The sequence below is a fragment of the Lagenorhynchus albirostris genome, chromosome 1, assembly GCF_949774975.1.
Source record: "Lagenorhynchus albirostris chromosome 1, mLagAlb1.1, whole genome shotgun sequence".
NCBI classification, from domain to species: domain Eukaryota; kingdom Metazoa; phylum Chordata; class Mammalia; order Artiodactyla; family Delphinidae; genus Lagenorhynchus; species Lagenorhynchus albirostris.
The window spans coordinates 173667284-173680129 of NC_083095.1; the positions used below are offsets into that span (position 1 = coordinate 173667284).

The 12846-nt window shown below is 35.4% G+C and overlaps 1 protein-coding gene across 9 annotated transcripts in view; it reads right to left on the reverse strand.

Annotated features, from left to right (window-relative positions):
• Positions 1 to 12846, reverse strand: part of ACBD5 (acyl-CoA binding domain containing 5) — a 32795-nt gene that overhangs the window by 18722 nt on the left and 1227 nt on the right. For 5 of the 9 annotated variants that reach the window (XM_060160418.1, XM_060160432.1, XM_060160409.1 and 2 more), the window contains exons 2-6: positions 12550 to 12718; positions 9086 to 9206; positions 5697 to 5769; positions 3169 to 3283; positions 3032 to 3064 (exon numbers count right to left, since the gene is read on the reverse strand). In XM_060160418.1, coding sequence (XP_060016401.1) covers positions 3032 to 3064; positions 3169 to 3283; positions 5697 to 5769; positions 9086 to 9206; positions 12550 to 12625 — 418 coding nt within the window. In that variant the 5' untranslated portion in view covers positions 12626 to 12718. Of the gene's footprint in view, positions 1 to 3031; positions 3065 to 3168; positions 3284 to 5696; positions 5770 to 9085; positions 9207 to 12549; positions 12808 to 12846 lie in introns of those variants that run through there. The other 4 variants (XM_060160425.1, XM_060160371.1, XM_060160380.1 and 1 more) reach the window with 4 other exon arrangements.

Consider the following 12846-nt stretch of genomic DNA (forward strand, 5'->3'; position numbering starts at 1 on the left):
ATAACGCTGAAGAAATTGAGAATACAAGAAAATTTCCTCAATCTGATAAAGGGCATCTAAGAAAACTCACTAGAATCATACTTAATGTTAAAAGACTGAATGTTTTGTTGCTAAAATAAGGAACAAGACAAAGATGTCTGGGCTTCCCTGGTGGCGCAGTGGTTAAGAATCCACCTGCCAATGCAGGGGACACGGGTTCGAGCCCTGGTCCAGGAAGCTCTCACATGCAGCAGAGTAACTAAGCCCATGTGCCACAACTACTGAAGCCCGTATGCCTAGAGCCCAAGCTCTGCAGCAAGAGAAGCCACCGCAATAAGAAGCCCGCGCACCTCAATGAAGAGCAGCCCCCACTCGCCACAACTAGAGAAAGCCTGCACACAGCAACAAAGACCCAACGCAGCCAAAAATAAAATAAATTAATTTTTTAAAAAAAGGACAAAGATGTCTGCTTTTGTCATCTCTATTTAATACCGTACTGGAAGTTCTAGTTAGGGCAATCAGGCAAGAAAAACAAATAAAAGGCATCCAGACTGACAAGGAAGAAGTAAAATGATCTCTGCAGATGACATGCTCTTATACATAGAAAATCCTAAGTAATCTACAAAAAAACTATTAGAACTAATAAATGGTCAAGCAAGGTTGCAAGATACAAGATCAATATAGAAAAATTAATTGTATTTCTACAAGCTACCAACAAACGATTGAAAAATGAAATTAGAAAATTTAATTTACAATAGCAGCAAAAGAATAAAATAACTAGCAATTGAAAGAAATTAAAGAACATTTAAGTAAATGGATTAGAAGACGATATTGTTGAATGACAATACTTCCAAAAGTGATCTATGATTCATTGCAATCCCTAACAAAATTCCAGCTGGCCATTTTTGCAAACACTGACAAGCTGATTCTGAAGTTCATAGGGACATGCAAGGAATCAAGAATGGTCAAAAACGGGAATTCCCTGGTGGTCCAGTGGTTAGGGCTCTACACTTCCACTGCAGGGGGCATGGGTTCGATTCCTGATCAGGGAATTAAGATCCCGCAAGACGTGTGGCACGGCCAGAAAAAAAAAGTATAGTCAAAACAATGTTGAAAAAGAACAAAGTTGGAGAGCTTACACTTCCTGATTTCAAAACTTACTATGTATATATATTCTGAAAAAGCCCATGTGACATAGATAATCTGTTCTACTGGACCTAAACGGCTACTTTTAACAAGATTCTTTATTTAAGAAACAAACTCGAGATTGCAAACTGTCTTGCAAGTTGGCAATATCTCACAAAATTGGAAACACTTATCTAACGCCCACATCCTTTGATCCAACAATTATATTTCTAATATAATTTCTTACAGATATGCTTACACATATGTAAAGTGACATTTGTACATGGTTACTTTCAGCAGCATCTTTTGAAGATCAGAAGAGGAAACGATCTAAATTCCATTAGAGTGGTACAGGTTAAATAAATTATGGTATAGGTCCGCATCCCTTACAACTCTTGGATCTAGATACAATTTGAAATCCAGAGTTTTCTAATTTTGCAAAGGTCATATACTATACATAATGTATAGTATATGACACCTTCAACAGAGTCTAAGGTGGCTCTTACTAAAAAAAAAAAAAATTAAGATATTTGTAGCAAAATATAATAGCCGTACAAAATAGGATAAAAACTTAAAATAGCCTCATGTCATTTAAGGTCAAGGTTTGCTCCTCCTGCTAATGTTAGGACAGGTTTTGCTCTCAAACGGGTTATCAAAAAAGCTTTATCAAGCCTTTTGAACTCTTAAATTATAGCTAAGGGATTATGGATCTGAGCCTTTATTATCATTTTTCACTCTTCCTTGTTTTTATAGCTATAGTTGTTTCAACATTTGCCTCTGGCAGTCAGCTGGACACAACCAAAGCAGGTCCTGATTTATTCCCTTCTGCATCCTAATAACACACTTCACAAACAGAAAACATTTAATTTTTTTTCTGACTTGAAAAATTATGAATTATAAAGAAGATTATTTGTTAATATTTGACCCCTCTAGGTAGACAAATCAGAAACAGAGGGTGTGGTACAGAGTTATGCCCAGTAAAAGTCACCATCAGTTACTGTGGCGGACACAAACTGCAGGCCTTATGACAGAACAGGAAGATTAATATTTTGATCAATTAGTAAAAGATGCCTTGTGAATGGAATGCCAGGAAGAAAAAAAGGATGGGCAGGCTGATTTTTATTTGAAACATATATAATTGTCATTTAGAATGACTCTTAGGAGCTCATTTCACTCTATTTTCTAAAACAATTTAAAGAGCAAATGTTTACGGTTAATACCAGCAAATCTGCAGATTATTCAGCTCCTGCTAGTATGTAAAAAGATAAGACTTTCAATTTGTTACTGAGAACATGAAAACAGAACTCTAAAAAAAAAAGACCAAGTGAGGTGAATTCACTGACGTCTTGTTTTAGCTAGCTACACTAGAGTTAAACCATACTATAAACATATTCACTTAAAATTAGCTAGCAAGTCATTTCAGCCATAGCAATATAATAGCTAATATAATTAATAAATCAAAATAGAAAATATGAATCATAAAAATAAAACCATGAATTCTGTTATAATTTTGTATACAAATGAACCGTCTGTCATGTTTTAATAACCTAAGGGTAAAAATTACAGTTTATACCAACAAGCACCTACTGAATAGCACAGGGAACTCTGCTCAATATTCTGTAATAACCTAAATGGGAAAATAATTTGAAAAAGAATAGATACATGTATATGTATATAACTGAATCACTTCGCTGTACACTGAAACTAACACAACATTGTTAATCAACTATGCTCCAATATAAAATAAATTTTTTTTTAAAACTCTGAAAAAAAAATTAGGGTTTATAATATTTTGGAAGTTTGTGCAATGTATTTGCTTGAAAGAAAACTCTTGAGTGAAAAGCCCATAAGTTATATAAATTTGTGCAGAGTTCTTTTGGCATATAAATTTTAAACCAAAGTTTCACATGGATTTCATTATTCCTACCTTCTAAGTATTTAGAGATTTTCTCCACTCGGACTGGCATGTGAAAGTAAAAAAAAAAAATTAGACATATAATATAAATATTAATGCATGCATAATGTATCAGCTGCTGAACGAAAAACTAGGTAAACGAGTCCAACCTGAGGTTAAATCAGAACTTCTGCCACTCTTTTTGTCTTCTATAATTTCATAAAACGGACCAATGACATGTAGCAATTCTTCAACTTTTTCAGTCATTGGCATAGTTTCAAGAATCTGTAATCAAAAGAAACAAATCCTGTGAAAACCAACTATTAATGTGATCCACACTAGCACCAAATAATATATTTATAATTTACTTACCGATAACTTTGAGATTTGAAGTGCTTTTACAGACTCCTGAAAGTATCTATGTTAATTACATATTGATGCCTATACCACCCTAGGAAAATTTCAAGTAAAGATTTAAAAGCGTTCTCATTTTCAAAACTATTTTACATAAGCTTCGTGTAAAATTTTATACAATAAGCTATAGATTGTGCATTAAGCACTAAAGGCCCTAATGTAAAATAAAATAGAAAATTGTGGGGTTAGAGTAAAATTATTGTGTGTTCTTTAACACCAAGGTAGTGTTTTTAAAAGGGTGTCAAGTAAAGTAGGAAATGGCAACCACTTTCAGACACCTTCATAACTACGGGCCAATTTAGAATCATCATGTTTAAAGAGCAAGGTAAATTAGGTGAAAAAGTATTCAAATAAAGAACCATCAACTGATGACTGACAAAATAAAGTATTTCTATATATGGAATATTTTGCAGATATTAAAAAGACTATGATTAGTTCTGTGTGTGCTGACTGGAAAAATATCTATAAATTTTTTTTTACAGGCAAAAAGCTAGCAGCTGCACAGTATGTTTAATATGATACCATTATTCGTTTTCTTTCTTTTTTTAAATAATAGGATATATATATACACACGTCTTTTCTGTATCAATCTACAACATACAATTAAAAGTAATTACCACTAAATAGTTAAAATGGAGGGAATGAGGAAAGATTATAACAATATTTAAAGAAAAAAGAATGTTATCAAACCAAAGCTGTACATTATCGTTCTCTCTCTGCTTTTGAAAGACTCCTTTGTTCTGCTACTGATACACTTAACAGCCAAAAGAACTACGCTCTGACCTCTTTTATAGAAAAACAAAGTCCACCAAATAAAAATTGTGAAAATGTAACGAAGTGCACAACTTTGAGCAATGTAGAAGACATTAAAACAAAACAAATTACTCTGAATCTACCAAATAAAAATTACTACAGAGATTAATACTATCAAAGCATCTGGCAAAAAAATATTCCTTTTTTACATATTTTCTCTATGTTCAAAGATTATTTAAGATTATTATACATATCTAGATTTCACAACTTCTGATCCATTACCAACATATCAATACAAACGTTCCTTTATAAAAAGGCAGTAAGATCATCTTTAAAAATCCATGATTTCTTCATTAATTTGCTCCTTGAAGAGCTAGTTAATAAAGAATGCCCTCTTAACTAGTTACCAGAGAAACTAAAAGCATCCTTGTCTTATTCTGCTTCTGAAGGATTTTTACATTCACAGAAAAATGCTTGTTACTGATAAATCCAGTGATAGAAACAGCTCAACTTATGAGTCAACACTTGTATGAGAATACTGTTGGGCAGTCTTTTTACCTATTTCTCATAAAAAGTTTGAAAACAGAAATGTTTTCAAGACAGCCCAGTTAAGTCCCACACTCCTGAGTAAGGGAAATCAGTATTTGAAAAGATTCCTATCGATATACTTTCTGCAGAAGTCAACGATAGAGAAAGATAAGAAAGATGAAAAAATGAAAACACGGGACTTCTCTGGTGGCACAGTGGTTAAGAATCCGCCTTCCAATGCAGGGGACACAGGTTCGATCCCTGGTCTGGGAAGATTCCCACATGCCACGGAGCACCTAAGCCCATATGCCACAACTGCTGAGCCTGCGCAGCCCACAAGCCACAACTACTGAGCCCGTGTGCCACAACTACAGAAGCCCACGTGCCTAGAGCCCATGCTCCACAACAAGAAGCCATTGCAATGAGAAGCCTGCGCACCACAACGAAGAGTAGCCACTCGCCGCAACTCAAGAAGGCCTGCGTGCAGCAACAAAGACCCAATGCAGCCAAAAATAAATAAAATAAAATAAATAAATTTATTTGAAAAAACAAAAGAAAAGAAAATAGCATGTCCCCACAATGTGACACATCTGAAGGAAAAAACATTTACCTTAAGATGAACTTTGATGAGACAGATAAAGCCCTGATAAGCTCAATAATCTAGATTCTATATTCTAACACATTACAATCTCTTTGTTCCTAAAAACAAAGCAGCTAATTTGCTTGATAACAAAACTAAATCAAAGCTGCTCTAAATAGGGACCTCCCTGGTGGTCCAATGGGTAGGACTCTGTGCTCCCAGTGCAGGGGGCCCAGGTACGATCCCTTGTCGGGGAACTAAATCCCACATTCATGCTGCACCTAAAGAGCCCACATGCCTCAACGAAGATCCCGTGGGCCACAGCTAAGACCTGGCACAGCCAAAATAAATAAATAAATAAATATTTTTTTAAAAAAACTGCTCTAAGTAGTTTTATTTTCTATTGTGAATTATTTTCCCTACCTTTTTCATTTCTTCAACGTATGCAATCATGGCTTCCTCTTTGGTCATATCACCCAATGAACTCCAAGCATCCCTAGAAATAAAAATATCCAATTAACTACAGAAAGACACCTGATTTCAATTGCTCAGAATACAATTTATAGTTATTGCTATAGGATCATTAATTTAAAACAGGCTTTACTTAAAGCTATATTAATGTTTCCAAAGGATCTCTTTAAATGCACCACCTTGAAGAAAAATATCACAGTGAATAAAATGGCAAATTAAATAGTAGCTAAAACTAATTAGTATAAAACCTATCTATAGATCATAGATTATAGGGACTACATTATATAGTCTCTATAATCTCTATATAGATTATACAGACCATAGACTTCATAATTATTTGCTAAGAACTCTTTAAAAGTCTTTATATCATTATAAATAACAGTGACAAAAATGAACATTTTAGAAACTACATGAACTGTCACAGTCATGTTTCAAATGAACAGAAGTTTTGGTTAATTTTTTTAAATAATTTATTTAATTTATTTATTTTTGGCTGCATTGGGTCTTCGTTGCTGCACGTGGGCTTTCTCTAGTTGTGGCGACATTGGGTCTTCGTTGCGGTGCGCGGGCTTCTCATTGTGGTGGCTTGTCTTGTTGTGGAGCACGGGCTCTAGGCGCCTGGGCTTCAGCAGTTGTGGCTCACGGGCTCAGTAGTTGTGGCTCACGGGCTCTAGAGTGCAGGCTCAGTAGTTGTGGCGCACAGAATTAGTTGCTCTGCAGCATGTGGGATCTTCCCGGACCAGGGCTGGAACCCGTGTCCCCTGTATGGGCAGGCGGATTCTTAACCACTGCGCCACCAGGGAAGCCCATGCCTGCATTCTAGAGCCCACGCGCCTAGAGCCCATGTTCCACAGCAAGAGAAGTGACTGCAATGAGAAGCCCGCGCACTGCAATGAGGAGCAGCCCCCGCTCGGCGCAACTAGAGAAAGCCCACGCGCAGCAACAAAGACCCAAGGCAGCCAAAAGTAATAAATAAATAAAAATAAATAAATTTATATTAAAAAATAAGAGTCTAACACTTGAAAAATGGAAAAGGTTTCTTACCTCTAAAAAAAATGAAAATGTGAGGGGCAGGAAAATTTTAAAGTCTCAAATAATGAGAAGAGCCCTTTGAAATTTTTGCCTAAAAAGAAAACCTCTCAATTTAGAGACACTTTCCAGAAGCAGTTTAACTCCACCAAAGGTCAGTTCTGAGGAAAATCGTTAAGTAAATAAGTTTTCTTCAAACAGCTTAAATAACATATTGCTCTTACATTTAACCTAATATGACTAGTCATAAAGATCTTAGAGGAAAGTACAGGACTAAGAAATCCTCAAAGATGAGGTATCACCTCACACCAGTCAGAATGGCCATCATCAAAAAATCTATAGACAATAAATGCTGGAGAGGGTGTGGAGAAAAGGGAACCCTCTTGCTCTGTCGGTGGGAATGTAAATTGATACAGCCACTATGGAGAACAGTATGGAGGTTCCTTAAAAAACTAAAAATAGAACTACCATATTACCCAGCAATCCCACTACTGGGCATATACCCTGAGAAAACCATAATTCAAAAAGAGTCATGTACCACAATGTTCGTTGCAGTTCTATTTACAATAGCCAGGACACGGAAACAACCTAAGTGTCCATCGACAGATGAATGGATAAATATGTGACACATATATACAATGGAATATTACTCAGCCATAAAAAGAAATGAAATTGAGTTATTTGTAGTGAGGTGGATGGACCTAGAGACTGTCAAACAGAGTGAAGTAAGTCAGAAAGAGAAAAATAAATACCGAATGCTAACACATATATATATGGAATCTAAAAAAAAAAAAAATGGTTCTAAAGAACCTAGGGGCAGGACAGGAATAAAGACGCAGACATAGAGAATGGACTTGAGGACACGGGGAGGGGGAAGGGTAAGCTGGGACAAAGTGAGAGAGTGGCATGGACTTATATATACTACCAAATGTAAAATAGCTAGTGGGAAGCAGCCACATAGCAAAGGGAGATCAGCTCGGTGCTTTGTGACCACGTAGAGGGGTGGGATAGGTAGGGTGGGAGGGAGACACAAGAGGGAGGCGATATGGGGATGTATGTGTATGTATAGCTGATTCACTTTGTTATACAGCAGAAACTAACATACCATTGTAAAGCAATTATACTCCAATAAAGATGTTAAAAAAAAAAAAAAAAGAAAGAAATACCCAAAGGAGTTTAAGGACTTCCAATGCAGGGTGAAGAAACTTAGCCATCAAAACATGTGGCTCTTAAAGACTTCCTCTGCCAATTAGCACACTCTGTTCCTGACATACATGACGTATGGTCATGTTAGACATCAGACATCCTGTTAGACATTTGTCACCTCTTCAATAGTGTTTAAGAACATCAAATGTTACTCAACTGGAAACATGGCAGAGGTATTCTGTGATTCTATTAAATATATTAAAAATGAAATTTCTATTCAAGTACAGTGGGACAGGAGTGACAGCTTAGAGAAAAAGTAAGGCAGAACCTGAGTCATGCTCCTAGTTATTTATTATCTCAATAGCTCAAAGCAAACAAGGTCACCTGACAAGCAAGAGGTCACTCTTCTTCTTGGCAGGTAAAAGAGGCAGGAGAGTCTGTTTAATATAGTTTGGGACTTTAATATAGTTCCTTTAATATAGTTTGGGACTTATTCTTGCCATAATAAAAAGAACAAACTCCATAAAAGGAAACACTAATTGAAAATGCTCTTATATCTTTGATAAATCTACCTCTTTTGGTTTTATTGTCTTCTTTTCTTCCCCAAGACCTTCCTATTTGTGTGAAATTGTGTTAAGAGCACACAGAGGGGGCTTCCCTGGTGGCGCAGTGGTTAAGAATCCACCTGCCAATGCAAGGGACACAGGTTCAAGCCCTGGTCCAGGAAGATCCCACATGCCATAGAGCAACTAAGCCCGTGTGCCACAACTACTGAGCCTGTGCTCTAGAGCCCGCGAGCCACAACTACTGAGCCCGCGTGCCACAACTACTGAAGCCCACACACCTACAGCCCACGGTCCGCAACAAGAGAAGCCACCGCATTGAGAAGCCCGCACACCGCAACAAAGAGTAGACCCTGCTCATTGCAACTAGCGAAAGCCCACATGTAGCAATGGAGACCCAACGCAGCCAAAAATAAATAAAGAAATTTATTTTTTAAAAAAACCCTTGTTTAAAAAAAAAAAGAGAGAACACAGAGGATAAAAATGTATCCAGTACCTAGAATACTTTGTGCACAGAATAATCCATAACCACATAAGTAACAGTCATATGATAATTATGTCATTAAACTCAAAATTCTTTCATAGCTCTCTACATAAAATTACCATTTATATCTTCCAATAGGATCCCAGAATCCAGGCCTTGATAGTTTACAGGGTCCTTCAGTTGCCTGCTTATAAAAGCTATAGAACTTGAGCATCATTTCATTTGTTGGCTGGAATGAACCTATTGGAAACATACATTAAGTAAGATCACTTGGAGAACACAATTGATGAGCTAATGCTTAGCTTACTAACAGTGATTTTTTAATATTTCATTAATAGTTCAGATAATTTATTCTTATTTTACAGAAATAAAAGTTATGGCTCAGTTTATTTCTTTGATTTGAAAAAACTCTGAAATTTTACACTTTAATAACAACGCCTAACATAGTTCAATAAATAAGAGAATAAAAGAATAAACATGTTGTAGACGTAACCAAAATAACTGGCAAATGTCATTTAAAAAAATAAATTAAAATATAGAATAACTATCATGCAACTGTAATAAGGTATTTCTATTAAAAAATTATGACAAACCACACTGACTATAGCACGAATGAAAGTTAAATGTATACTCTGCTTAATAAAACTGCAACAGTAAGAAATTCAACTTCTCTTGGCCAAATTTCCGATTTCTCAGGGGATTAGGAACTTTGGCTAAAGCCAACCAGTGTGTACTGTGATAGAAAAAGAATTAATCCAAGATAAAATAGATTTCTCACTTCCTACCTCCATAGTTTTGGACATGCCAATTTTTTGAGGATCAGTCTTCACATGTTTCTAGGTTATCAATAAACTTTTTTAGGTTTAAAGTTTTCAAATTGTTTGAACAAATGCTATAAGTTGCAATACTCTTAATGAGAGAGAAAAATTGGAATATAAATGTTTTATAATAACTAACTGGCTAAATAATTATGATATACATAAATTATGGGATTATTTATAACTACCGCCCTTAAAATTTTTACTGTAGAAAAATATTAAAAATAGCATGAGAAAAGTTTCAACATCTACCATAAAATGAGTTAAACAGCAGTTTAAAACAGCATATCCAGCACAATCCATTTTTACAAAATAAGTACTTATATACTTAAAAAGCAGAGTAGAAGGAAACATGTCAAAATGTTAAAAGAGGATAGATATCGCTGTCATAGGCATATAGATTACTTCTAGTTTCTTTTTTGCTTATTTGCATTTTTAAAAAATTTACATTTATTGTGCATTACTTTTGTTCCAAAATTTATTATAAAAACAAAAATTAAAACTGTAAAAAGATGTTTTTAAAACTTCACAGATTGCATAATAATCTGATAACATGTAGTAATCAAAAGCTAGTAGTTTATAAACATCGTGAAAATTACAACACAGACAAGCTGAGAGCTGGTGTTTCAGTTTTGGCCAGGAGTGAATAATTAATTCCAAAATCACAATAATAAATTAGCTACACAATATATGCTCATTTAGGAATATCCATTAGATACAGTGTTTCAATGATATAGTCTTTATACAGCAGAGGGGAAAAAAATGGAGAAACTATAGTTAAAAATGGTTACCTATTAAAAAAAAAATGGTTACCTACTTAAATGACACAAACCTAAATTTAAAACATCAAAAGCCTCATCTCATAATATCTTCAGTAAGTCAATCAACTGAGATTTAAAAGTTTATTGGTTAAGGTGAGTAACATATACATTAGGTTAAAGCAAAAACTAATAACATATATTGAATATATTCTGTGTATAAGACACTAGATAAAGTATAGTCTCTATCCTCAAGGTGCTCACACACAACATCTTACCGAAAAATCTGAACAAACTTTTTGGCCAACCCAATACATTTGATATGTATGTGTTTAAAACATAATATAGGAAAATAAATTTCTAAAGGTCAAGGGCATACCAAACATAGGTGCTATAGGATTCATTATAACTTTATGCCATAGATAAAGATTAAGCAACAAGCAACATAAAAACTATAAGAATATCTGCAAAATAATCCAGGACAGATGACAAAACTTAAAAGTTTTACTATAAAACTATTTAATGATTCATTATAACAATACTTCTGCTTCAATTATTATCAATTTAGTTTCAGGAGATAATAGTACAGTACTGAACATTGCCCCACCCAGCTGCCCTTTGGCAGAGGTTGTTAACTTGGCAATACCTTCTTAAATGTTATATAAACACAAACTGTATTTACACTTATATGGGTTTCCTAATGAGTGATATATGGTGTCAGCAAAGATAGCAAACTATCGTCAAGTCTAGCTCTATCAATTTTCAAAAAATATAAAAACGTGTGGTTCAGAAGTAAGGATGAAGGTACCATTTAAACAAAACTCTTAGAATCATGCCTTCATGTAAACTCTCTTCATCAGACATTTAAAAAATCAATACCTAAATAAGTTCCTATGTTATTTCTCTACATTTTGTTCATTCACTCTTCTTTCAATCCCTCATATGTCCTCCTCCAATTTGGTGTTTGAGATTACAAAAGGAAAGCTATTTTGTGTATATTTGTTTTCAAAACCTTTTGTATCTGCACTTAATGAATGTTTGTTAATAGTATTGAACATTCATTACTTAGCCAAATGATAATTAATGAAAATAGGGAACATGACATTAAATACTATAGTAGTATATTAGTGTTATATTCAGTTAATTTTACACTCTGGCACAATGATAGTAGTTAAAAGTATCATTAAAAAAATACACGTTTATTGTGGAAAAATACACGTTTATTGCAGAAAAATATGAAGTGAAAAGTCAAATTCCCCCTTTCCAAGCCTCTCCACCGAAAAAATATTTGAATAACGGCCTTAAACTTCCCAACATTTGTCAAAGACATAAAATTACAAATTCAAAAAGCTCTGCAAAACCCCAAACAGCATTAATATGAAGGAAACCATACCAAGACAGATCATAATCAAACTGCTCAAAACCAACGATAAAGAGAAAAATCTTGACAGAAGCCAGAGAAACGACAGGCTAAATATGAAAGAACAGCTCCAATGACTTTTCATCCAAGGTGCAAAGGTCCCATACGAGTATCAAAAAGAGAACACTAGGACCATAGAACAGGTTTTTTTTTTTAAGTAGTAAATATATATGTACTTTTAAAATAAGAGAAATCGTTTTACAAATGAATATAGTTGTTCTTTCCTTTCTTTCCCTTCATATCAAAAGTTTTCAAAAAATAGACTTTATGAGTATGCGGCCCTAGGCATCCCCATCCCAGATTTTTTAAAAACATACCCAAATCCGCAGTCATTAAGGGACTTTTCTTTTCTACAACAATATAAACTGCTTAAAATCTGGATAATATATTTGTCTCAGGCTTGAAAGATCAGCAGGCAATTAATTCCCATCCGACACCTCCCCTTCAATAACATGCCTTTTCAACGCAAAAGAAGAAGTAGGTTAAATAAGCAAGACTAGAAGCAGAAAGAAGGCTAAAGGAGGTGAGATTCAGAAACTGGGGCCTCAAGCCTCTGCAGAAGGCTTTCCAGCCGGGCATGCACGTACCATTTTTCGGCAAACTCTGGATCACCTTCACCGCCGCCTCAAACCGGGTTTCATGCACGGATCTCGTGTCCGCCATCTCCAGCCTCCAGCGCCGGCCCCGGTCCCAAGGTCTGTCGGCTGGAATCAGGCAGCAGCAGCAGCACCACCTTTCCCAGGAGCCTGCATGAAACTGGAACATGGAGCGCAGCCGCGGATCAACATGCCCAAAGGGAGGAGGACCCGGAGCGCAGCTGGTCAGTTCCCCGTGGCCCTGCCCTATCCAGGCCACACAGTCTGAGATGGCCCGGCTCCTTCCTC